Here is a 25434-nt window from a genome sequence, read left to right as displayed (position 1 = left end):
AGCCCCTCTTTGAAGTGTTAATTCCAGTAGGAGATCTGGGCTGTCCCGCCCCCTCTCCCCCCTTCCTGTCTGACCTGCTCGGGCTCTCCCAGCCCCCACTGAGACTCAATATACCATCTTCCTTTTGCAGCTGGCCCCAGCGAGCTCACTCAGCTACCAGGACCCTTCTGTCCACTGGGAGCTGCATTCTCCCAGGGCAAAACCCCATTTCCCTTAGATCTGCCAGTGGAGAAGTCGGCCTCTGGGTAAACTGGTTTCTAACAATCAACTTTCATTTTGCAACTAATATTCAGGAATGAGTGAATTCTTTCACTCCTACAACCTCCCGCTGATTTAAAGGGGATTCTTGGCAGCCTCTTATAGCCGCTGACCTCCAGACCACCAGGAATCTAGACCAGGCAAACCGCATCAGGCTGACTTGGAGAGGGGTTCAAGGCTGCAAATTCTTTTGAGGTGCCTTGTGACTTGGCCTGAAACTCCGGCCTTTGGGGGCCCTGGGAACTGAGGTGGGTTTGGTAAAAGGGGCATATTGGATTCCCCCCAATTGCACCAATCACCAATTTTTCCCCGGTTCTACTTCTCCAAGTCTAGTTTTTAGCCTAGGCAGCTGCCAACAAGCAAAGATTCCACGTGTATCTGACTAATGTCCTTTCCCACAAGTCCCTGTTGAGCTTCACTATTTAGATTTTGGACATTAACTGGCAGTTTTCCCTTGACCCAGGTTTCAAACACTTGCCTAAGCATGAGTTGGCAGGATCCTTACCCGATTCCATGATACCAGTATCCTCTTAACCTTTTTGTTCCTTGGCAAGTCGTGTTGGGCGAGACCACGTACTGGCCCCTGCCCTGTTCCATACATAAGTAGCTTCCATTTTTCTTCACATACAAAGGAGAATCAGTTTGGGGCTTGGGACTTATTCCTCCTGCTCCTTTCTGAATTTGGACAGTTGAATTCTATGGCCAATTTCTGCGAGAGAGCACTCTGACTCGCAATCGGACAAAGGTCCAAGTGCCCACTGTGGAGCTAGAGCTGGTCAGAGCCAAAGCAACAGTCAGAGCAAGTGAGCGGTCCCTTAGGGGTTGCCAGTATTGTTAAATCTTGGGTTAGGCCTTGTTAGTAAGGCAAAGTCAGCAAAAAGAAAGGCAGAGGGATTTTATTTAGCACACCAAGACAGCGCGCAGTTGGGGGCAGCCAACGTGGATTCAAACTTTGGGGCTGATTTTATAGGAAAAGCAAACAATTTCCATATCAGGGCAAAAGTATGTTGACTGGATCGTGTGATCACGAGGAGATGAGATTGGTGTCCGTGCATGGGAATATTTCCAGACCACAATCCCCTGTAGAGTGGCAGCACACATGCACAGAGATTTTAAGCAACGTTACTCATAGAGCCCCAAAGACTGACTTTTCATAGTCCTTTTTTTTTTTTTGCTGAGGCAATTGGGGTTATATGATTCACCCAGGGTCACACAGCTAGGGAGTGCTAAGTGTCTGAGACCCCATTTGAACTCAGGTCGTCTTGACTTCAGGGCCAGTGCTCTATTCACTGGGCCACCCAGCTGCCCTAGTGCTTACTCTTTCAATATTTAGTTTGTGTCTAGCGCATCCTCTGGCCTTAGCCAATCAGCATAATTAGCCTTTACAAAGTGAAATTCACAAAGAAGGGACAGCGAAGACCAAAGTGGTCAATGTCCCTCAGTCCTAGACACGCTCTCTTTAGCTCACACTGGATCCCTGGGCTCAAGCTTGAAGCACAGAGGTTCTGAAGCAAACGTGTGTAACTGAGGGTTACCTGAGTTCTCCTTCCAGGAAGTCCCTCCCACCAAGTTCATTCTGGGTATGATTTAGTCATTGGATGGATGCATTGCTCCTTTCCTCGGCCGGGCTGCCTCTTTCCTGGATTAAGTCAAGCAGGTCATCCAGCTATTGCTGTGTCCTTTGTTCACAGCCTTCTGATCAGACTCAGTTGTTGGGGTCACTGACTGGCTCTGACTTTTGAGCTGTTGAATCTCCAAAGACTCACGGAATCACAACCAGATATGTCTCCAAATACTCAATCCCCTCTAATGAAGGAAAGAGTAAACATAAGAAATAGAAGCCACGTGTTCACAACCACAGGAAGAGCTAAAGCGGCTGATGTCATTGACTAGAGGTTCTATTCCTTTTTCTCCTCTCTCCGAAAGTTTCCAGAAAAGGGAGGGAGATAATCCACACAAGCTTTTTTGTATGAAATTTCCATTTTCCCTCAGTGGCCAAATAAGAGGTTTTTAATCACCAAAGGAAACGAAGCATCTGGTATATTGACACTGCCTTGAAGTGAGAAGAAAGATCTTCCCTTCACAAACCTGGAAGGAGGCTCGTGGAACCTCCAGATGGATTGGAAGAGGCCCTTCTAGCAGTTTCAGATTTACCAGTTTTCCCATGGGAAGGGGAGTTTCTTTGCTTTTCTTTTTTTTTTTCTTCCATTTTTTTCTGTTTTTTTTTTTTAATAACTTTTTATTGACAGAACCCATGCCAGGGTAATTTTTTACAGCATTATCCCTTGCACTGGCTTCTGTTCCGACTTTTCCCCTTCCTCCCTCCACCCCCTCCCCCAGATGGCAAGTAGTCCTATACATGTTAAATATGTCACAGTGTATCCTAGATACAATCTATGTGTGCAGAACCGAACAGTTCTCTTATTGCACAGGAAGAATCAGATTCAGAAGGTAGAAATAATCCGGGAAGAAAAACAAAAATGCAAACAGTTTACACTCATTTTCCAGTGTTCTTTCTTTGGGTGTAGCTGCTTCTGTCCATCCTTGATCAATTGAAACTGAATTAGATCTTCTCTTTGTCAAAGAAATCCATTTCCATTAGAGAACATCCTCATACAGTATCGTTGTTGACATATATAATGATCTCCTGGTTCTGCTCATTTCACTTAGCAGGAAGGGGAGTTTCTTGTGAACAGAGATTGTTTCTTTCCTCATCCTTGGTGTTCTTTGACGCTAGCCCCAAGCCTGGCTCGCAAATGTGTTGATGGGTAAGAAATAGTTTTATTCTCTGATATTCCTTGGTATTTACACATCACACTTATTGATTTTCTGTTTTAAATGACAAGTCTGAGAGATGCAAATGTGTGGGAGGTTCCCATGTCATTTGCAAGTCTTTGGTTTTTCTGCTTTTCCTCATGTTTCTCCCTATTATATCTTTTCCCACTTTGGTGGTGAAATCACCTAGGTCAGAGTGACTGGGGAGGTGCTCCCACTGCTCCCTGCTTCTTGTCTTTAGCAAGCGATGCTGGAGCAAAAACTGCGATTGTTTTTGTGGTGTCTTTTTGCAAATCCGTATCATGAAATCTTGATGGTGAATCCTGCAATGCCTGATGCCAAAAATGTCCTGTGAAGTCAAGTTTTTCTCCTGGGGACCTAGAGAATAAAACTGTGAAGAAGGATGGGATCGAGCTGTGCAGGCCATGTGTTCACTTATCGATCTCTGGACAAGGCTCTCGCATTGGAAGGACCAACGGGCAGGAATCTTCTTGGCCCTCTCAGTGAGACGCCCTCGCCAGCCCATCATTGCCCAAGCGGAGGGGATTCCGTGCCTCTGAGGGCCATTTAAACACTCGAATTCATGGGTGTTGTGGCCAGAAGTTTCCATCAGTAGGCAGCCAGTGCGCGGGCCCATGTGCTTCTCTGAGAGTGGTCCTTGGAAAACAGATTTGGGCTGTTCTGGGGCTCATCTTCCCAGAAGACTTAGAATTTGGGGGAAGCTGCCAGAGAATGGACTTCATTGTCAGAGTTTTCAGTCATGTCCATGCTATGAAGAATCATTAGAGAAGATCTTGTGGAGGAAAAAGTACAAACCGGCCCTTATAACCAGCATTTGGGCGTTTTTGGCAGCTTCATCGGGCTGGCAACTTGTAGTGGGCTCGCGGTCCACTTAGACCCCGGATCTTTTTTAGATAAATTGTGCTGCTAGCCAGCCAGGTGGTGGTTTATTTGCTTAGCACAAGTGCAGATGTCCCAGCGCGGGCCAACCCAGAATTCCCATTTTCTCATCTGTAACCTGGGGATAATGACGCGGACTCTCTCACGGACGGTTAAGGGCACAGCCTGTGCCCTTACAGCTACAGAGCTGACTCAGTCAGGGAGACCTGGCCATCTGTCTCCAAGGCGGGGACCGGCAGTGTTAGGGACGGGCACCGGCGGTGTTAGGGACTTAGGGATGGGACTGGCGGTGTTAGAGACGGGACCGGCAGTGTTAGGGACGGGCACCGGGAGTGTTAGGGACGGGCACCGGCGGTGTTAGGGACGGGCACCGGGGGTGTTAGTGACTTAGGGACGGGCACCGGAGGTGTTAGGGACGGGCACCGGGGGTGTTAGGGACGGGCACCGGCGGTGTTAGGGACGGGCACCGGGAGTGTTAGGGACGGGACCGGCGGTGTTAGGGACTTAGGGAAGGGGAGGGGCGGTGTTAGGGACGGGCACCGGCGGTGTTAGGGACGGACCGGCGGTGTTAGGGACGGGCACCGGGGTGTTAGGGACGGGACCGGCGGTGTTAGGGACGGGACTGGCGGTGTTAGGGACGGGCACCGGGGGTGTTAGGGACGGACCGGCGGTGTTAGGGACTTAGGGAAGGGGAAGGGCGGTGTTAGGGACGGGCACCGGCGGTGTTAGGGACGGGACCGGCGGTGTTAGGGACGGGACTGGCGGTGTTAGGGACGGGCACCCGGGGTGTTAGGGACGGGCACCGGCGGTGTTAGGGACGGGCACCGGGGGTGTTAGGGAAGGGCACCGGCGGTGTTAGGGACGGGCACCGGGGGTGTTAGGGACGGGCACCGGCGGTGTTAGGGACGGGCACCGGGGGTGTTAGGGACGGGGACCGGCGGTGTTAGGGACGGGCACCGGGAGTGTTAGGGACGGGACCGGCGGTGTTAGGGACGGGCACCGGGGGTGTTAGGGACGGGGACCGGCGGTGTTAGGGACTTAGGGACGGGCACCGGGAGTGTTAGGGACGGGCACCGAGGGTGTTAGGGACGGGACCGGCGGTGTTAGGGACGGGCACCGGGAGTGTTAGGGACGGGACCGGCGGTGTTAGGGTTGGGGAGAAGGGCCGGCCGCAGGAGCCTTAGCCTTGCCCAGACGTGGAGGGGAAGCCCTGAGTGATGGAGTCTTTTACCCAAGATCTCTGGGGAGGCCGCAAGGTCGGAGTGGGAGGGGCCTCCGGAGGGCTGTGTAATGTGGGGGATGGGGAATCCGGCACAGGAAGAGGCGCCAGTGGCCGCGGAGACTGAATTCTTTACGTAAAGATAAGCCCGCGCAGGGGGGAGGGGGGCTCCCAAGGGGAGGGGGCTCCCATGTGCTTTTGTCTTCAATACCGTTAACACGACACGTCTAATAAAGAATTGCGCTAACGTAAGTTTCTTTTGCCGTTTGTGAATCGGAAACACTTTATGAGACCATTCACCCGGGCCTGCAAAGGCCGCGAGGGGAAGGTTCAGGAGCCCTCTAGGCGACACTGTTCCGCTCCCGCCCCATTTTGCAGAGGAGGTCACCGAGGCAGGCAGGGCGGGGCTCCCAGCAGTCCCGGGCTCGGACGGGAAGCTTTCCCCCTTCCAGAACAGCGAGGAAGTCCGCCCGCGCCTTTGGGCAGCTCCCGCCCCTCTGGCCCCGCCCCCCTGGCCCCGCCCCGGGAGGTGGCAGTTTCTGGCCCCGCCCCCTCCGGCCCCGCCGGCTCGCGCCTGCGCGCTGGGGCTCGCGAAGTGGGCGAGAGGGCGGCCGGAGTCCCTCCGGGCTCGGGGGGCGGGGCTTCGCAGAGCGTCGGCGCACGGCCTCCCTCTCGGGATCTGGGGCGGCGACGGCGCAGGCGCAGGAGCCGGCGTGGGCGGGGCGGGGCCGCGGAGCCGATTTCATCAGCCGGGCCGGGCCACGCATGCTCCCGCGCCTGCGCCTCGCGTCTCTCCGCGCCCCTCCGCCCCCTTGGGCCCATGCACCCGCGCCGCGCGCTCCTTTTGCTGTTGCCGGTGCTGCCGCCGGTGCTGCCGGCCGCGAGGCGCGTGCGGCCCCTGGGTCAGAGCCCCCTGCCCCGCGCCGCAGGCCCCGCGCCCGCTCGCCGCTCCTCCTCGTCGGTGGCCGCCTCGCGGGCGCGGCCCCAGGGTCGCGCCATGGACGGAGCCCAGGCCCAGGCCGAGGCGGCGCTCGGCCCCTTCCGCCTGGCCGTGAGGCAGCAGGTAAGCGCCGGGTCTCGGCCCGGCCCTCGCGGGGGAGGGGGACTTCGTGCACCCGGGGCCAGGCTCCTCATCCCCTCCCGCCCGGGTCCGTGGGCATCTTCCTGACGTGGCCCCTCCGAGCTTCAGTTTCCCCTTGTGTTCTGACACAAGTGGTGACACAAGAGGTGCGTGGCGTGGGGCGCGGTGGCCCCGCAGCAACTCGGGGCTGAAGTCCCTCATTGTGAAGTGAGGGGTCATGCCGGGAAATGACCTTCCCCTTCCTCCTCCCTCTCCCCTCCTCCTTCTTCCTCCTCCCCCGCCCCTCCTCCCTCCCATGACCCCAGGTCTCAGACCCTGCCCTTTGCTCTGTCTCCAAACCCCACGGATCATCCCTGGCTCGCGGGGTTCCCAGGAATCCATCCCATAGCTCTGTGACCTTGTGTCCTCTCTGCATGACTCTGACCCCGTCGGTTTGCCCCTCCAGGCAGTCTGCACCTTCCAGCAGCTGGGTGCCGGTCACCAGCAAACATTTATTAAGCACCCACTGTGTCAGGCAGGAGGCTGCAGCCTGGGCGGACCAGGAAAGAGCGAGCCTGATGTGGTCAGGAACCTGCAGACTGATGGGGGGGAGAGAGGCAGCTTGGGGACCGACACAGGCAGAAGGGTTGGGCCCAGAGACAAGACAGCCCCCTTCACCTCATTGGACAAGCTGCCCCCCCTGCTCACTAGGAGAGATTACCCAGTTTCTGATCCAGGCAAGGATGCCCAGAGGTGGCAGCCTCTTGGGACGGGGCTGCACTGAGGGCTCTACCAGCATTATTTCTGAAAACGGGAGTGTTGCCTTTTGTTGTACACGTGAGAGAGTCTGCTTCTTTCTCTCCCCCCGTTACCATACATGCACACACATACTCACACTCACACTCAGTGACTGCAACCACTCCCAGCACATGTGTGCTGGAATCTAAGTTACTTAAGAGGTTGGCAATGAGGGGGCTTTTTCAATTCCCAACTGAGATGATGAATTTGGGGATTAAAAAAATGTTTTTGTGCAACTGGGGCAAACAAGTCAGGAGTTGGTTGTAGGTGGGGCCAGGCAATCATTAGTCAGGATTCTGGGCCTATGACATTGAGAGGTAGGAAGTCCTGGTATGCAAATTATTTTATCTTAATGATTGATGGATGTCTCCTCTTCTACGGAGAGTTTTAGACAGTGGCTTAAGACATTGAGATTTTGACTTGGCCAGGGTCACGGTTGTCTTCTGTGTCGGAGGCCCTATGCTAAACTGTGGGGATACAAAGAAAGGCAGAATTCTATCAGCTCTTGACTAATAAGGAAGACAACATGTAAACAGCAAGGGATAGATGAGGTATGTTGAAAATCATTACAATAGAAAACAGTAAACTTTGAGGAAGATTGGACAAAGCTTCTTGTAGAAGAGCTGAGTGATGAAGAGTTTTGTTTGAGGAAGATACAGGAAGCCAGGGTTACTATTGCAGAATACTTGGGGTTAATAAAATGGGAGGAGACTAGAAAAGTAGGAAGAGGCAGATTTTGAAGGGATTTAAAAGCCAAATAGGATTTTAGAATTGACTTTGAAGGTAATAGGGAGAACTGTTGCAGAGATTAATATTATTCTTATGGGGGGGGGAGGGTTCCATGGTCTGATCTTTGTTTTTGATAAATCACTTTTGGTGACTGATTGATGACTTGATTGTTTTGATGGACTGGAGAGAGAGGCTATTGCAGTGATTCAAGTATGAGGTGATGAAGGCCTGCATTCAGGTGGGGGCATTGTCAGAGGAGAAAAGAGGACTGTTCTAGAGATGCTGCAGAAGTGAAATTGAGGAGAGATGAAAAATCATGCAGAGGTGAAATTGAGGAGAGGTGAGAAAAGTTGCAGAAGTGAAATTGAGGAGAGGTGAGAAAAGTTGCAGAAGTGAAATTGAGGAGAGATGCTGCAGAAGTGAAATTGAGGAGAGGTGAGAAAAGTTGCAGAAGTGAAATTGAGGAGAGATGCTGCAGAAGTGAAATTGAGGAGAGGTGAGAAAAGTTGCAGAAGTGAAATAGAGGAGAGATGCTACAGAAAGGAAATTGAGGAGAGGTGAGAAAAGTTGCAGAAGTGAAATTGAGGAGAGGTGAGAAAAGTTGCAGAAGTGAAATTGAGGAGAGGTGAGAAAAGTTGCAGAAGTGAAATTGAGGAGAGGTGAGAAAAGTTGCAGAAGTGAAATTGAGGAGAGGTGAGAAAAGTTGCAGAAGTGAAATTGAGGAGAGGTGAGAAAAGTGCAGAAGTGAAATTGAGGAGAGGTGAGAAAAGTTGCAGAAGTGAAATTGAGGAGAGGTGAGAAAAGTTGCAGAAGTGAAATTGAGGAGAGGTGAGAAAGGTTGCAGAAGTGAAATTGAGGAGAGATGCTGCAGAAGTGAAATTGAGGAGAGGTGAGAAAAGTTGCAGAAGTGAAATTGAGGAAAGGTGAGAAAAGTTGCAGAAGTGAAATTGAGGAGAGCTGCTACAGAAAGGAAATTGAGGAGAGGTGAGAAAAGATGCAGAAGTGAAATTGAGGAGAGGTGAGAAAAGTTGCAGAAGTGAAATTGAGGAAAGGTGAGAAAAGTTGCAGAAGTGAAATTGAGGAAAGGTGAGAAAAGTTGCAGAAGTGAAATTGAGGAGAGGTGAGAAAAGTTGCAAAAGTGAAATTGAGGAGAGGTGAGAAAAGTTGCAGAAGTGAAATTGAGGAGAGATGCTGCAGAAGTGAAATTGAGGAGAGGTGAGAAAAGTTGCAGAAGTGAAATTGAGGAGAGATGCTGCAGAAGTGAAATTGAGGAGAGGTGAGAAAAGTTGCAGAAGTGAAATTGAGGAGAGATGCTGCAGAAGTGAAATTGAGGAGAGGTGAGAAAAGTTGCAGAAGTGAAATTGAGGAGAGAGGATACAGAAGTCAAGTTGAGGTTTTCCCTCAACTCAAAAGTAAAATTGAAAATATGTTGCAGAGGTGAGATTGAGGAGAGATGAGAAAAGAATATGGGAGGTAGGGACTTCAGAGAAGGGGAGTTGAGAGTTGGGTTGTGATCCTGGTGACTGTGGGTGAATGGTCAGGCCCTTGGCTTTTAGAAACATTAAGAAGAGAGGGAAACTTGAGGGGAGTGATTATGATGAATTCTGTCTGGGCTCCTTTGCTTAAGTTGTTCTGCTCGAATTTGGAGATTGGGAGCTGCTTTAGGGCTGGGTCAGTAGATCAGAGTATGGAGATGGGCAGAGCCTTGATCTTTCTGAACTTTCTGAAGATATGGGACTAGATGCCTTCCTAGCATCAATATTGAGTAAGGGGATTCAATCCCATCTCTGCAGATGGGTAGGGAAATGTGTCTTGTTGTTAAGTGGACTTGCCTATTCAGTCGGAGGATACTGTCCAATTCATTTGGCACCCAAATTGTTTCTCCTGAGAGGTGCCTGATGCAATCAGTGTGTGCCTCAGCCTGATAGCTGGGTGGGTCCTATCTTGGGGTCAGGGCAGGGGGAGCCAGTCCTGCCCTGCATCTCCTGCTGCCGCTTTTTCCTTTCTCCAGATCGGTGTCCGAGGCCCTGGGGGACACTCCCTTCTCCGGCACTCGGCCTGGCTGAAGCCCCCATCCTCAGGCGGGGGTGTTGGCTGCCCCCCATTTTGCTGTGATTTCTTTCCCCTTTCTGTAACTCAGCTTTTCGCTCTCCTCGCTTTGGAACTGAGGCATTTAGGGTTTTTTTAATTTCTGTTACATTTAGACCCCTCCTTCTGCCACGTTAGTCTGGGACTGCAATGCAGACCAGCTGTTTGTGGCAACTCGGGTAAAGGCAGCCACCTAAATGAAAGGGATTGAGTAATATTTGTCGACTGGGAATAAAAGCTGCCCCAGGGAACCTTTGAAAGCGGCAGAGTTACTCTGATTTGTTGAGTCTCTCCCTGCTTTTCAAAGACAAGGTTTCCGAGTGAGAAATCGGACCTCGCACCGTCTACTCTTCCTAATCATTCAGATGTGGACGAGTTGAACGGCTGTCATTTTGACAAGTGGATGACTAAGCTGGGGAGTTGCGGTGCCTCTTGGTTCCCGTGTGTCCCCGAGGGCTCTTTGGAGGACTGGCCTGGGGGCTGGGGCAGAGACTTAGAGCAAGGAAGGGCCTCAGGTGGAAGGGCTGTGAGCCCAGGACCATTCCTTAAGTCAGCTTTGAGGAGTCTAGAACCAGGAAGAGCTCAGACTTGTTGCAGTTGCTTCATCTTCCCAGAGTTCTGAAGGGCACTGAGCTGGGAGGAAACCAGGAGGTGGCAGGAGCCTCCTATTGGGCGGGTCACGCTTTGCCCATGGAGGAGGCGTGAGGAGAGGATGGAGGCCGGCCAGGACGCAGGTGCTGTGATGTGTCTAAAACGAATGTATATAATTTGGTCCTTAATTGTGGGTTCGGGGCAGTGTTGCTGCTGAGGGCCCAGCGGCCTCTCCCTTGCTGCCCTCGCTCTGTCCTGGTCCCCAAGGGCGGGCGCTGAGTTGCTGTGGGTGGAAGCAGTGGTCGCCGCATCCGTCTGGGGGGGCCTTTGAGAGCGATGAATGGAGCTTGTGGCCGCCACCCTGGCTCACTTTGGACTCTCTGTTTTAGGGGGATCTGGTGAGGAAGTTGAAGGAAGACAAAGCTCCCCAGGTCGACATCGATAGAGCCGTCGCAGAGCTCAAGGCGCGCAAGAGAATTTTGGAGGCGAAGGTGAGGTCATCAGGCTCCCTGGGACTGTCGGGGGAGCCCCCCTTCTGGCTGGGGGAGGAGCCCCCCTCACGTGGAAAGTGAATGAGGGCAGGCTTCCCCCCCCTTCCCCCCCGGTGGTCCTACCCTGGACAAAGGGGGTGTGTGTGATTCTGTTCTGTTTGTGTTCAATGGGGGGAGGGAGGCATCGTTAACAAAAGTACATAAAAAATTAAAGGAGGGTTTATGTTTTAACCTCGGGGTTCTAGGGAGTCGGAGGTGGTGGAGGAGCAGGGAGGCCGTGGAGGAGGAGCCAGGGCAGGGGAAGGTGGGGGGGGGGGGGGGCTGAACTAGGCCTCAGGCTGGTGGGAGGCGCCGGAAGGGCCTGTTGCCTTTGGCCTAGGACAGACTTGGGGGTGGGTGGGTCAGGGGTCACCATGAGATGGCCCGAGAGGGGGGAAGGGTGATGCCCTGAGCTTTTGATGCTGTCTCCAGGGGCCCCGGTGGGCTGGTCTGGGCCCAGAGCTCGGGGAGGAAGCCCTTCAGATTTGGCCACAGGCCCCACAGCTGGACACGTGAGCGGTTTCTGAGCGTGCCGGTGGCCAAGGGCCACAGCCAGCGCAGTGGGGAGAATGAGCGGAACACTCGGGCCCGCTTGCTAGGAGTGGAGCCGGGCAGGGCTGACGGTTTGCCTGAGAGCCCTGGGGGGCAGCTGCCAGGGGCCCTTGGGTGGGGAAGACAGGCTCCTGCTCCTTGGCTCAGGGGAGTGTGGGGGGCCTGAGAAGGGAAGCTTCTGGTGGCCAGTGTAGTGAGATCAGAAATCAGAGGGAGCGGGAAGGTCCCCTTGAGGCTGGACGACCTTGAACAGGTTAGAGGGAGGTCCCTGGCTTTGTTTATCCCTGGGCTGGGCCGGCCCCTGTCACTTCTGGGAAAGGTGAGGAGGGGCTGGTGTGAGAATCTGTGTTTAAAGCCCAAAGAGTGGGGGCAGATGTGGGTGCTGAGGAGCCGGGAGGAGCCGGGTACAAATCCAGCCTCAGAGACTTCTGTCCGGGGGACACAGAGCAAGACCTTCCCCTCTGTTGGCCCCTGTTTTCCTCATCTGTAAAGTGGGGGTTAGCCCCAGCTTCTCGGGACTATGTGATACAGTCTTTGTGAAAAGGGCCTCGCCAGGGCCTGACATACAGCAAGTGCTGCATAAATGCGTGTTTTCCATTCCTGTCATTGCCCACTGCGGGGATGTGGCTTCTCCTCCCCCCCTGTCACTGTGGAGCCACTTGGGAAGTGCTGGATTGTGTTTGGAAGCGCTGATTCTTGGGCTGAATTGTCCCCCGGGGCCCGAGGGACGCAGCGGGTGGATTGGGGGTTTGAAGGAGGCTGGTCTCGTGGCTGCTAAATGTTTGCCCAGGATCCAGATCCCTTGTGGGGGCCTGGGGGGGGAGGCGGGCCAGTCCTCTCGGCTCCATGTGGTTCCTTCTTCCCCCAGGAGTTGGCGCTGCAGCCCAAAGATGACATCGTGGACCGAGTTAAAATGGAAGATACCCTCAAGCGGAGGTTCTTCTATGACCAAGCCTTTGCGATTTATGGAGGTAGGGGATTCAGGACAGCTCCCGGGCCTCCGCTCCCGGAGCCTCTGCTCCTGGGGCCTCCACTTGCTCGTACTCTGGGTTTGGAAGCAGGGATACAATTGGCCCCTTCAGTTCGCGTTTTCTGGAGGGGGTTTCAGGCTTCTTTGGTTTGGGGGTCCCCAGGGGCTTTCCTCCCAGACCCAGGGTCTCTGCCTAGGCACTTGCCCTTGTTCTGCCTTCCCCACCTGGACAGAGCAGGGGATTTCTTGGACCCGGGGAGAGACGTGGAATTGGCTGTAATTGGGGCTCGTCGTGCTCGGGCCTCTTGCCTGTCGGGCTCTCTGGATCCGGGGTCCACCCCTGTAGGCTGGCCTTGGTCCGAGGGGTCAGGGCCCAGTCTGGGGGATTGGGTCCCCTGGCCCGTTCCAGGCCCCTCTCCCCGTTCCAGGCCCCCCTCCCTGTTCCAGGCCCCCCTCCCCATCCTACCCCCAGGGTTGTATTGTATCTTTCTGCAGTGGCTGTGGAGGGAGGCCAGGGGGCCTTGCTGTGTGGGCTGAGGGCAGGGGGAGGGCTGCCCTCCAGAGGGGTCTGGGCTTGTGCTCTCAGGGCGATGCTGGAGCTCCCACCGGGGTGTGCGCCGCTTAGCTGGGGCTGGAGAGCGAGCGGGAGTCCATCCAAGGTGGCGGCTTTTTTACCACCCTAACCTGGGCCCAGTGGTCAGTCTGACTGAGCCGGTGACTCATGGTTTGGGAGATGGGCCACGTCCAAGCTGGCGTCAGAGCCCTTGGAGCTGAGGCTTCAGTCCTGGCTGACCCGAACAGGCTCCTAGTCACTTGTAGGCAGGGGGTGTCGGGGTCGAGGGGGGGACTTTCAGCAATGCTGCTGAGATCCGGCCTCCTCTGACCACAAGCCTACCTCGATGTCTCTTTGCCCTTTTGCCCCCAGACTTGGCTGAGAAGGTTGGGGGACTCCTCACCACAGAAGGAGCAGGAGTCTGACATCCGATGGGGGCCTGGAGGCTGGGGAGCTGGGGCCTGTCTGCGGTGTGGGGGGGTCAGCACTGGCTCAGCCTGCGTCCTTTCTCCCAGGGGTCAGCGGCCTGTATGACCTGGGGCCCGTGGGCTGTGCCCTGAAGAACAACATCATCCATATCTGGCGGCAGCATTTCATCCAAGAGGAGCAGATCCTGGAGATCGACTGCACCATGCTCACCCCGGAGCCTGTTCTCAAGTAGGTGGGCGGGGGGGGGGGGGGGGGGGGGGGGGGGGGGGGGGGCGGCTTCTCCCAGGCCTCTGCCCGGCTCAGAAAGGGCCGCGCCCTGCCCGAGACCCCCGGGCCGGCTCCAAAGCCCCCAGGAGCAGAAGCGCGGCTCCTGGACTGCCTGGCAGACTGCCGAGTCTCCCTGCCTGAGCCCCCTGGGCCAAGTCCCCTGGACTCCAAAGCCCCCGGTCCCTGGGAGCAGAAGCAGGGCTCACGGGTGCCTGGCAGACTGCTGAGGTCCTTGGGGCATGTTGCGTCTGGGAGGCACCGCCCCTGTTGGCGCTTACTCAGCAGAGAGGAAGTTTGTGTAGCTCGTAGACTTGGAGCTGGAGCAGCTGGAGGCAGGACAGGCCGGGCCCTGCAGGAAGACTCTGAGGCAGGATTGGCGCCGGGGCCTGGGCCTGTCTGGCAGAATCTGCAGCGCCCACGGTCGGGGACAGAAGGACCGGCGGGCCCGGGCCCACGGCGGGTTCCCTCGTCCCTCCCCTTTCGCGCCCCGCGGGTCAGTGGCTTCAGCTGCCGCTTGTCGTTGCAGGACGTCCGGGCATGTCGACAAATTTGCCGACTTCATGGTGAAGGACGTGAAAAGCGGGGAGTGTTTCCGGGCCGATCACCTCCTGAAAGGTAGAGTTTGTGTGGCTGAGCGGCCCTTCAGCCCCGGCTCCGGGGCCCGAGGGGGTGGGCGGGGACGGGGTCCTTTCCTCCCCTGAGGTTCCCATCGCAGGTGAAGCCTCCCCAGAGCTGGGTGGGGGAGGAGCGTTCCCTCAGACTGCAGCCCATGGAGGTCCTGCCCCCGCCGCCCAGCAGAGGGAGCCCTTAGGATAAAGAATAAAAGAGGAGCTGTCGGCCTCGAAGGCCCCGGCGCAAGCCCCGCTCCACCCCAGTCTCCCAACTGCCCATATCCCAACTTGCCCGTTACTGTAGCCTGAGCACTTAGTCCAAGCGCCAAACTCGGGTGCTTCAAAGCCGCCAGGAAGAAGCCCCCAACCTGCCCAGCAGGCGAGGGACCAGGGGCTCCATGAGGGGCTCCTCTCCTGGCCAGGGCCCCGGGGAGCCAGACGGGCACCTCGTTGGGTCCGTGCTGCCCCTGAATGTGGCCGGGGCCCGGGCTGACCAGGCGCCTTCTCCCTCCACAGCTCACCTGCAGAAGCTGATGTCTGATAAGAAATGTTCGGCTGAGAAGAAATCAGAGATGGAAGGGGTCTTGATCCAGGTGAGTGCTCGGGAGGTCTCCCCCCGGGCCGGGCACCGGGGCCGGTTTGCTGGCACTTGGCCCCTTTTGGTGGGCGTTGCCCAGACCAGGACAGCGTCCCAGTCACCCCGTCCTCACTCCCGTTCCCTCAGGGTCTTGTCCCTGCCCCAGCTGACCTCTGGCCCAACTTGGAGGGTCGTGGAGCATCTCAGGGCCTGAGGCCCTAATGAGGGTGGGAGGGGGTGGGGTTTTTCAGCTCCTTTTCCTGCTACCCACGTGTTCCTTCTGGGCCCCCAACCCACTTGGTGAATGCTGGGCAGCCCTGAGCCTGCCCGGATGTGGAAGGGGATGGGGCCTTTCTGCAGTGGGGGAGGGGGCGGTGGCCTTCAGCAGCTGTGACATGGTCCTCTTCAAGGCGGCCGAGGTCCTGCCCGTGCCCCTGCCTGGGCCTCGGGGGCGGCTGTCTGAGGGTGGGCCCTGACCGCCGCCGTGTGCTTTGGCAGCTGGACAATTACGGCCAGGAGCAGCTGGCGGACCTCTTTGTGAACTACAACGTCAAGTCCCCCATCACCGGAAACGATCTCTCCCCTCCGGTGGCGTTCAACCTGATGTTCAAGACCTTCATCGGGCCTGGAGGGAACATGCCTGGGTGAGTGACCCCGGCCTTGGGAGGGCAAGGACCTCGAGGTGCCCCCGGCTGGGAGCTCCCTCCTCTGGTGGCGTGACCTGGGTCCCCAAGGACAGGGCTGGGTTGGCCTTGGGACAGGGCTGTGTGTGTGTGAGTGTGACACAGAGAGAGAGAGAAACAGAGACAGAGACAGAGACTGTGTGTGTGTGTGACTGAGAATGCACGCAAGAATCCAGGCCTTGGGTCTCACCTCAGGGCCGAGCCTCTTCAGGTAGCTGACCCCTGGCTGCAGGGGAGGGGGCCCATTAGGAAGGCCCAGAGTGCCCAGCTTTTCCTGAGAAGGAAGTGGCTGATGTCAGAGCCTGCTCTCGGCAGGGCGTCTGGAGCCTGGAGAAGTTTGGGGAAAACGCTTTTTTGTGACGTTGGTTTAGACAGTTCTGAAATCTCTGGGTCGGCAGCGCAGGCGGCCGTGTGTGACGGGGCCGCCCGCACTGACCTGGCTTCTCATGTCCAGCTACCTGAGGCCGGAGACTGCCCAGGGAATCTTCCTCAACTTCAAACGGCTTCTGGAGTTCAACCAGGGAAAGCTGCCCTTTGCTGCCGCCCAGATCGGCAATTCCTTCCGCAATGAGATCTCCCCTCGCTCCGGACTGATTCGAGTCAGGTAGCCTCTTGTTCTCTGGGCACCCTTTGTCTGCCGGGCCTGGGGGGGAACGCACGGCTGGCGGAATCCTGGGGGACCACCCCTCCCCTCCCCAGTAGGAAGCGCCTCATGGGAGAGCCATGGGCAGCCCCGCTGGCACAAGGGCTGGTTTTCTGGCAAGGTGCCCTCAGTGCCCCTGGCACTGCGGTAAGGGAGGCAAGCCCTGGCAGCTCTGCGGGGCCCTATTGGGCCTTCTCCCTGCTAGTCCAGGCCAGTGGTCCTCCCCCACCCCCATCCAGTGAGTCATTTTTAAGGTAGATTTTGGTGGGGATGGCCCCCTCTGCCCTCTCTCACCACCCCCTAAACCTGAGATCCGGCTCTTACAACAAATGCTTTGTTTAAAACAACAGCGACGTTTGTGGAGGGACCACCTGTGGGTGCCCGTCCGAGACCCTTCCATCTGAGGGGTCTCAGGAGGTGCCATAATGGAGGGGACGGGAGGCTTGGAGAGGCTGAACCAGGATGAGCTGAGGCAGGATTTGAGGCCTGAGGTTTAACCTGTGGCCCAGCCCCAGCTGCCCTTCAGCCCCTGTGGGTGGGCCGTGCTCCCCAAGGCCAAGGATGGCTTTGTGCGGGCCCCACGGGCCTAGGGCGGCTCCTGGTTCTGCCTGCCTGCAGCAGCGGCACTGCCCTAGCCAGTGTCAGAGGCAAGGGCTTGTCGGTGTCACGTCAGGCAGCCCGGCACTTCCCCGTGTTCCCATTTAAGGCTCTGGCCCTGCTGGCTTTCCTCAGAGCACACAATAGCACTGCATCCAGTGGGTGCTTAGTATTTGCTGGACTCGTGCCCAAAGCCAAAGATCCCCTTTGTCAGAATGGAGACTTGGGAGGGGAGGGAGGAGGGATCAGGTGCCCACTGTGTGCCAGGCTCTGCCACGGGTGTCACAAACGCCCCCTCGGTCGATGCTGGCAGCAACCGTGGGAGGCAGATGCTGTTTTACAGCTGAGGAAATGAAGGCAGAGCTCACTGACGGGCTTGCATCAGACTCCTCCAGTGTCCAGCTATGCTCTCTGACTGGCTGTGTCCTTTAGCCAGCTGTGCCCTCTGGCTGACTGCGCCCTCTGGCTGACTGCGCCCTCTGGCTGACTGCGCCCTCTGGCTGTGCCCTCTGGCCCCCGGCTGTACTCTCTGGCCGGCCATGTTGCCCTGGAGGCTCCGTGACTTCATGGTTCTTGCTGCTCCCCAGGACCTTGGGTGCCTCCGCAGCCTGGTCCCTGGGGAACCTTGGGGGCTGGCCCAGTGGTGCCGAGACCCAGGCCGTGCTTGGAGAGAAAAACGCAGAGGACAAAGTGAAAAAGCAGCTCCTGCAAAATGTTGTCTTGGGGAGCAGGGTCTCTCCATCTTAACTGGTGACTCGGGGACCGTGATCGGCTGCCACAGTCCCAGAGCCCGGGCCTGAATTCAGATTCAGCCTGACTGAGTGAGCCTGACAAGCCTCCTCCTCTGTAAGCCCAGCACAAGTGGCCCCAGCCCCCTAGGGTTGTGAGGGTCAAAGGAGACCCTGAATAAGTGCTGAGCATGGGGCCCGGCCCACACAAGGTGCCGGGGGAGTGTTTGCAGCTGTGGTGACGATCACTTGTACTGGCCAGAACTTGGCCAGGAGCAGGCCCTCGGGGGCCCAGCCCTCCCACTTCCTCTGTGGCCCCGGGGGCTCCGCAGTCTCTGTTACGTCTGTTTTTCTTTGTGGGAGGCAGTTGTGGAGGCCATGGGGGAAGTTGTGCTTGAATTAAAGACCAGAGATAGCGCATTTCTGCCCTTCACACTCGTCTTCCCAAGCGCCATTTGGCCATTGCCGGGGGATGGCATCTCGCCCGCTGGTGGCCTCGGGCCCGGCGGGGGCTCGTTGTGGTCATGGGGTGAGATGGAGGGTCCGATTGTCTTGGGAAGGAGAAACGAAGGAGACGCCGAACGCGGGGATCACGGCTCTTTGTCTTTGGTTTCAGAGAATTCACGATGGCAGAGATCGAGCACTTTGTTGACCCCAAGGAAAAACAGCACCCGAAGTTTGACAGCGTGGCGGACCTCACCATCTCCCTGTACTCAGCCAAGGCCCAGGTCAGCGGCCAATCCGCACACAAGATGCGCCTGGGGGACGCGGTGGAGCAGGTGAGCGAGCGCGTCCCGGCCTCTGTCCTGGCGGGGGGGCGCCCTGGGGATGGGAGAACGGCTGGCATCTGGGGCGGGCCCTGCCATCCCAGAGAGGCTGACGTTGGGCCGCGTGCCCCCTGGTGCCTCGCTGTGGGCTCCCCTGCACGGTCCCTTTTTTTAACGACTTGGAGAAAGCTGTCTCTGGTGCCTTGGGACATATTGCTGTCTTGCCTTGGCCCTGCGAGCCCCAAGAGCTTGTTTTAAAAATCTTAGTGTGGTGGGGTCGTGCTGGTTCTGGGTGGTGGCTTGGGATTGGTCATGGTTCCGGGGCTGGGAGTGAGTCTGGTTGTCAGCCAGCAGGCCGTATTGGGCATGAGCCATGTTTGGGGCTGCTCGGGGCCCCGGGGCACGACAAGGAGGAGCAGTGTCCGTGAGGAAGGGGGAGGGACTTGTTAGGGAGAGGGGGAGGTGGCCCAAGAGAGGGGACCCAGCGGGGTTGAGGCAGAAGCGGTCGCTCAGGGAGTAACCCAAGGTAAGCAAGCACCGACCGACCTTAATGGAGATGGAGCCTCGGACAAAGGCCTGTTTCGCTGCTTTGAGGCCTGTTGAGCCAATGTGATTAAAGCCCCTGTTCATGCGAGGCTGTACCGGGGAGGGCAGCAGAACCGGGGCGGGCCGGCTGGATCAGGTCGGACCTTCCCGTGGCTGACTTTGCATCCCCATGTTCTTCCAGGGGGTGATCAACAACTCCGTGCTGGGCTACTTCATCGGCCGGATCTACCTCTACCTCACCAAGGTGGGGGTGTCCCCGGAGAAGCTTCGGTTCCGGCAGCACATGGACAACGAGATGGCGCATTACGCCTGTGACTGTTGGGACGCCGAGGCCAAAACGTCCTACGTGAGTACCAAGAGAAGCCTTGGCCCCGGCGGGGGCGGCCCCTCTCCTTCCCCTTCTCATCAGCCCTGGGGGTGAGGAGGGGGAAGGGGGCAAGGAGGCAGAATGTGCTCCCCCACGTGGGGGACAGGACAGACGGCCCCGGCAGGGTTTGGGGTGACACAGCTCCCACTTAAGTGAGCGGCTGGAACAGCCCTCGGGGTGGCAGAACTGAGCAGAGGTTGTCCCAGCAGGGAAGGGGGGCGGAGGCAGAGGGAGCCGCTGCTTGGGTGGGGTTTCTAAACTCTCCTCTTTGTTGGACTCAGCTCTGTGCATTTGGAGTTCCAGATTCCCTCTCCCTTCCCCCACCATTGAAAAGGTCCCCAGCAGGTTCTGGGTTGGGACAGAACGTTTCCCGTTAGCTATAGTGGGGGAACCCCAGAAGGGAATGGGCGGCTTCCAGCTGGGCTCGGAGTCTGCTTTTCCTCATGAGTTCTCCAGCATGGGATTGATTTGGAGGGGGCTGCGGCTTCTGCACTTGGTCATCTTTCTCACTTGGCTCTGGAGCCATCCATCCAAATTTTCCAGGCTTTTCTTAACCGCCCCGCTCCCCCTCCCAATCTCTCCCTGCAGCGCTGCCATCCCCCCTCTCCCCTCAGCGCTGCCGTCCCCCCATCTCTCCCTGCAGCTCTGGGCTGCTCTCTCACAGTCCATACCCCAGCTTGTTCAACCGTTCCCTGGGGCTTGGGCCCCCTCACTCAGACTGAGCTGCTCTAAGTACTTGTTTCTTCCCTGGCTCCGTAGCCTGTGCCAACTCACAGGGTTTTCGCTCCTGGTGTTCCCTGGAATGGGCGGAGCTGTTGTCAAGTCCACCAACCTTGGCGGCCTCTGTTTTCCCCTCCCCTCCACTCCCTTGGTGCTTGGGAGGGGCCCCCCCGCCCTGGGAGAAACGACTGGGCGCTTCTCCCTAAGGGGCTGGATGAGAGGGCTGCCGGTCCTCTGACCTCACCTGCCAATAAAAGCCACCTGCCCCAGGGGGGCCTCGGCCCATTCCTGCTCTGCGCCCCCCTTTGGGGCGGGCGGCTCAAACCTCCCTCCCGCTCAAGTCCGGGCCCTTAGGAGTCCGGGCACGGGCAGGTCCCCCCTTCAATACAAACCGTCTCTGGGAGGGCCGGGCTGGATCTGCCTGAGGACCAAACTGAAACGAGGAGGTGGGGGGGTTGGAACCCTTGGTGGCAGGGGGCGGGCGGGCAAGTTGGGAAAAACCCCCGTCTGGGGCCGGACACTCAAAGGGGGGGGCTGTTTAATTTGCCACTCTACAAAATCTGGGACCCCAAAGGGGGGTAGCCCTTCCCTTTTTCCCTCCTTTTAAAAACAAAAATTGGGCGACAATGTCCCTGGAACAAACACCATTGGGGAGGGACTTCTCAAGGGAATTTCAAACCCTCTATCTCCTAGGGGCCACCGGCAACACCTACAGGGACCGGGGCACCCCCCAATTGAATCCCCCGTCCTACCCCCCCACAAAAATCAATTTTCATTTAGTAAAACGGCCATCACCTAAAAAGCCCCGCTGGTCCAAACACCCCCCCAACCACAAATAAACCTGTAAAAAAACCCCAAGGGGAGGGAAAAGAAATTCCGAACAGGAAACCCCCCTCCTTCTAAACCTCTGGGTTTTCCATTGGGCCCCCTCCCCCCCCCCAAGGATATACCCAACACATTACTACACGTATGTACATTTCCTCACAAACCCCCACACACACACATCCCAAAAGTACACCCCAAACCCTTTGTTTTGGGCCTTTGGCCAGGAGTTCACCATCGGGAACTGAAGAAAACATTCCAGGGACCAAGACATTCAGCGGCAGGGAAACGCTCCAAGGGCCCGGGGGCCCTTGCGGGGGCCATTCTGGGCTCTGGGCTTCCCCGGCAAACTTAAACATCGGGCTCTCTGTGCCCCGGGGCCTTCACCCACTTCCCCAACAGGGCTCCCCGGCACAAGGGCCCCACGGTCCTCTGTTTCGGCCCCTCCCCACCCTTATGCCGCCTTTCTTTTCATGAAAAAATTCAACTTATAAACCGCCCTTTCCCAGGAATCATAACAGTTTAAACACACTTCCCTCCAAAAATAGGAAAGGGTGGGTTCTACGCCTAAATACCAGGGCCATCTTTGCTTTTCCCCTTCAAACCTAAAACCCTCTTTTCCCCTCTTTTACCTTTCCTCACAAGATGCTTAATAATCCCATTCTTCCCACCCTTCCCCTCTTCCTCCTCACTTCCCCCCTTTATGCCCCCCTTTAAATTTCCTCCCCTAGCAGAACAGGATTCATCCCCTTCGTCAAAACTTGGAACTGGAAAACCCAAACCCATGGGTCTGGGAGGGACCAAGGAGTTGCAACCACCTCCCGGGGCCGGGTCCTGGACACATCTACAAAAGGGCTCTTTCAAAAACCTCCCAAAACCCCTCTTAAACCTTCCCCTATAAAACCCTCTCCTGACCCCTCCTCCTTCCTCTCACCATGGGAAACTAGGGAGGGAGAAACCAAGCCCCCAAAACCCAACCCCTGCCTCTCCCCCTTCTCTAAGAAGGTTGAGCAAGGTAGACCCCGGGCCCGCTCGGGGTTCCTGGGTCCGCCCCCGGTGGGAGGGCCCACTTCTCGGCTGTTGGACCCTCCGTCTCGCTGAGAGCGGGCTTCTCATCCCCGTGTCCCCGTGACAGCTGAAGCCCTGACCAGGAATGGGGTGTCCCACAAGGTGGACGACTCCTCCGGCTCCATCGGGAAGCGCTACGCCAGGACGGACGAGATCGGCATCGCCTTCGGGATCACCATCGACTTTGACACCGTGAACAAGACCCCTCACACGGCCACCCTGCGAGACCGGGACTCCATGCGCCAGATCCGCGCCGAGGTGGGCGCCTTCAGCTGTCGTGGGGGTAGCGGGAGCCCGGGGGGCCTCTGGGAGGTTGCCGGACCAGGCCTCGTCTGGAGGCTCTACTGGGGCTTGTTGGGTGGGCCGCAGTCTGTGTGAAGGAAGGAAGGTGGGGGAGGGGGCTTCCATAGGCTCCGGGGATAGTCCTGGGGGAGGGGGGCGCCTGGGGCCACGGCACTTCTGTTCCTCGAGTCGGAGGCCTGTGGTCTGGGGGCCCTGAGGTGCCGGGAGGGGACGGGAGCGGTGTCAGGCTGGCAAAGGGGGGGGGCCCTCCAGGGCAGACCTTAGGGGGGCGGGGTGTGATGGGACGCTCTCGCTGTGGGGGCCCCAAAGCGGCGTCTGACGGCCATCCTTTTCCTCCCCCACCTCAGATCACTGACCTCCCCAAGGTGGTCTGCAGTTTGGCCAATGGCACCCTGACGTGGGCCGACGTGGAAGCCAGGTACCCTCTGTTTGAGGGGCAGGAGACGGGCAAGAAAGACACGATCGAGGACTGAGACCCCGCGGCCCCTCCTTGTCCTGCTTGCGCCATTAATCTGCAAACGCCTATCATGTGACCGTCTGTGCTGGAGCGGGCCGGGGTCTGAGCCCCCGACACAAATGACGATTAAATTAAAGGTTCGAACAGACGAGGCTGCTTGTGTGTGTTTGTGTGGGGCCCGGCCCCCGGAGGAGTCCCTGGAGGAGCTGGCAGAACCCGCGTTGGCCAAGGGCTCTCGTGGCATTGGAAAACTGCTGACCCCCCAGAGCCTCCCTGCACACAGTGGGGCTCCTCCGGCTGCTGCTCCCCAGAACCCCCAGGCACACAGTGGGGCCCCTCTGGCTTTCCTGGCAGCTTTGTGTGTGTCTGGAAGGCAGGACCTTGGGCTCCTGGGTCTGGGCAGCGAGACCCAGGCCGAGAAGTGTGTGTGTATGGGCGCTTTCCATCCCCCCTCCCCCACCGGCCGAGTTTGTCTCTTGTGACCCGCTCGGGGGCTGGGGGCTGCTCTCCATCTGCCTCTGGCGTGGATGTGCCGCGTGTTGGGTCGGGCGACCCAAAGCCCGGCCTCATCTTGCAGCACCAGGGGGCGCACAAGGCAGGTCCAGCCCGGCTGGCTCAGCCAGGGCATCCTGGGCCAAGGGTTTGCCCTGCTTAGAGCCTCGGGGGGACGTGGGGGCTGGAGCAGGGACCAGAAGGATTTTCTCCCTCGAGGTCAGATCTCCTTTAGGGGCTGGTAGGAGCCGCTCGGGGAGGTCTGACCTCCATCCTTGTACCTGTAGCCAGGCAGGGAAGGCCCGTCTGTCCCAGTCTGCCGCCATCAGAGGGGCTTTCCCACTGGAACGAGGTGGGCTGGGCCCTTGTGTGCCAACAACCTTGGCCCGGGGCCCGGGGTGTCATGGCCTGGTGCTGCTCGAATCTCCCGAATGTCAGGCTGGGTAAAAGTGACCCACTCAGCTCTGTGGCCTGGGCTCTGTGGGCCCTGGTGGTGTCTCTCTGGGCCTGGGTGGTGGGTCTGGGCTGGGGCAGAGGCTCTGTGGGCCCAGGCCACGGCTCGCTGCCTTCGGGAGAAGCGAGTGGGCTGGTGTAGAATTCAGTCACGGGGAAGGGTCCGGGGAGTTGCTGGCCCCAAGGTCCCCCACGGCCTCTTTCTCTGGCAGAAGGTGCAACCAGCCTCCCCACGCAGCCTCTCGCCCCCGCTGGCCTCTTGGAGGGGCCTCCTGGGGAGACCCCAGCAGGGTGTGGGTGTCTTTTCCCTCTGGTTTTTATTTTAAATTGCACAATAAAGGAGATCAGCTTTCTTAACTTGGAGTCACGGGGGACCTTAAAGTTTCCAAAGTGCTGAACTCCAGACGCACCCCAGGCAGGGGAAGGGGGAGGGGCCTCCCCCAGTGACCTCGGCTGGGCCTTCCAGAAAAGCCCACTGTTTCTTGTCTCTGTGACTCAACATCAAGATGCTTTAATAAACCTTGAACATCTCGGACTTGTGTGGCTCTTTCTGTGCGTTTTCCCTGGGGTCCCCCCGCCCAAGCCTCCCAGCTCAGCCCTCCCTGTTCTTTGTCTCCCAGTCATGTTCCTGTGTCCAGGGAGAGGTGCTCAGGGCGTCACCTTAACATTCCTGTTGACTTTCTGGAGCTCTCGGGACCCGCTGAGGAATCCCCAGGAGAATAGCCTGGGACAAAGTCCCAATTCTTTATTGTCTTCTTCTCAGTCTGGCTCCTCGCCTGGGGCCCGGCCAGCTTTGCGGAGGCCTTCAGATGGGCTTTGGCCTCAGTGAGGGGAGCAGGAGGACAGGTTGGCCTCCCCGATGGAGGGAGGTGGAAGGTCTCCTTGGCTCCCAGAGCTTGAGCTCCCGCCCCAGCCTTCTGTCTTCTGGGAGTCTGACTGGCAGGGTTTGTCCCGTTTATGCTCTGTTACAGTCACATCCTGACAGGACACCGAGTCTCAGCCAGTCATTCTATCACAAGGGAGCCATTATTGGTTGTAAGATTAAGTCAGTCCTACTGAACCAGAGAACTCACAGGCTAAGCTGGGCCCCCACTGTCTCATCGTCCCACCGAGTTAGTACCTCGCGAGAATCCTTGTTTCAGGGACATTCTCCAGAGTTCTGGCCCATTACACGTTACCACTGAGAGTGGGGGGAGGGGGTCACTGGGGCCTTCTCCAGGAACTTCCCCTTCCCTGATGTGGGAGTAAGGGTTCCAGGGCCCAGCTTCAGAGGCAGATAAAGGTCATTGTCCCCTTCTCCTCCCCTCTCTCCCCCCCCCCCCACGTAGAGTGACTGCTCAGCGCCTGCTTCCCAGGGTCGGTCACGCCAAGCAAGGGAACACATGAATCAGCGGCTGCTGATCTGGGCAGATTCTGGGGCTGCAGGGACCCATTAGCTCCAACTGTTTTTTAAAAAAAATATTGTTTTCAAAATACAAAGATAGTTTTCAGCATTCACCCCTGCAAAGCCAAATTTTCTCCCTCCTTCCCCCTCTCCCTCCCCTAGATAGTAAGTGATCCAATATGGATTAAACATGGCGGTTCTATATGTTCCCCCAGTGACCGTGATGCACAAGAAAAATCAGATCAAAAAGGAAAAAAAATGAGAAAGAAAAAAAAAGCGACAGAAAAGGTGAAAACGCTGTGCTGGGATCCCCGTTCAGTCCCCCAGCCCCCCGCTGGATGCCGACGGCTCTATCACACGGCTCCTGGAACTGGCCCAAGTCATTGGGCAACCCCAGTTTTGTGGGAATCTAGCCCAAATCATTCAGAGGGAGGGATGGCTCTTAGAAGTGGGCAGCCCCAGAACACGGGGCCCAGAATCCCCACGAAGACTCGGGC

General features: G+C 57.5%; 1 protein-coding gene across 1 annotated transcript; it reads left to right on the top strand.

Moving 5' to 3' along the window:
• The first annotated feature begins 5910 nt into the window (after nt 1-5910).
• Nucleotides 5911-24088, top strand: GARS1 (glycyl-tRNA synthetase 1). Its single transcript, XM_031962689.1, has 13 exons — nt 5911-6215; nt 10808-10909; nt 12369-12471; nt 13539-13680; nt 14246-14334; nt 14847-14923; nt 15406-15551; nt 16045-16194; nt 18175-18337; nt 19053-19288; nt 21786-21795; nt 21885-22106; nt 22499-24088. Exons 1-13 carry the CDS (start codon nt 5973-5975, stop codon nt 22622-22624), a joined length of 1809 nt encoding a protein of 602 aa, XP_031818549.1. The 5' UTR covers nt 5911-5972; the 3' UTR covers nt 22625-24088.
• The last annotated feature ends 1346 nt before the right edge of the window (nt 24089-25434 follow it).

This window comes from Sarcophilus harrisii, chromosome 1, assembly GCF_902635505.1.
Source record: "Sarcophilus harrisii chromosome 1, mSarHar1.11, whole genome shotgun sequence".
NCBI lineage: Eukaryota > Metazoa > Chordata > Mammalia > Dasyuromorphia > Dasyuridae > Sarcophilus > Sarcophilus harrisii.
This window is presented reverse-complemented; position numbering and strand designations above follow the sequence as displayed.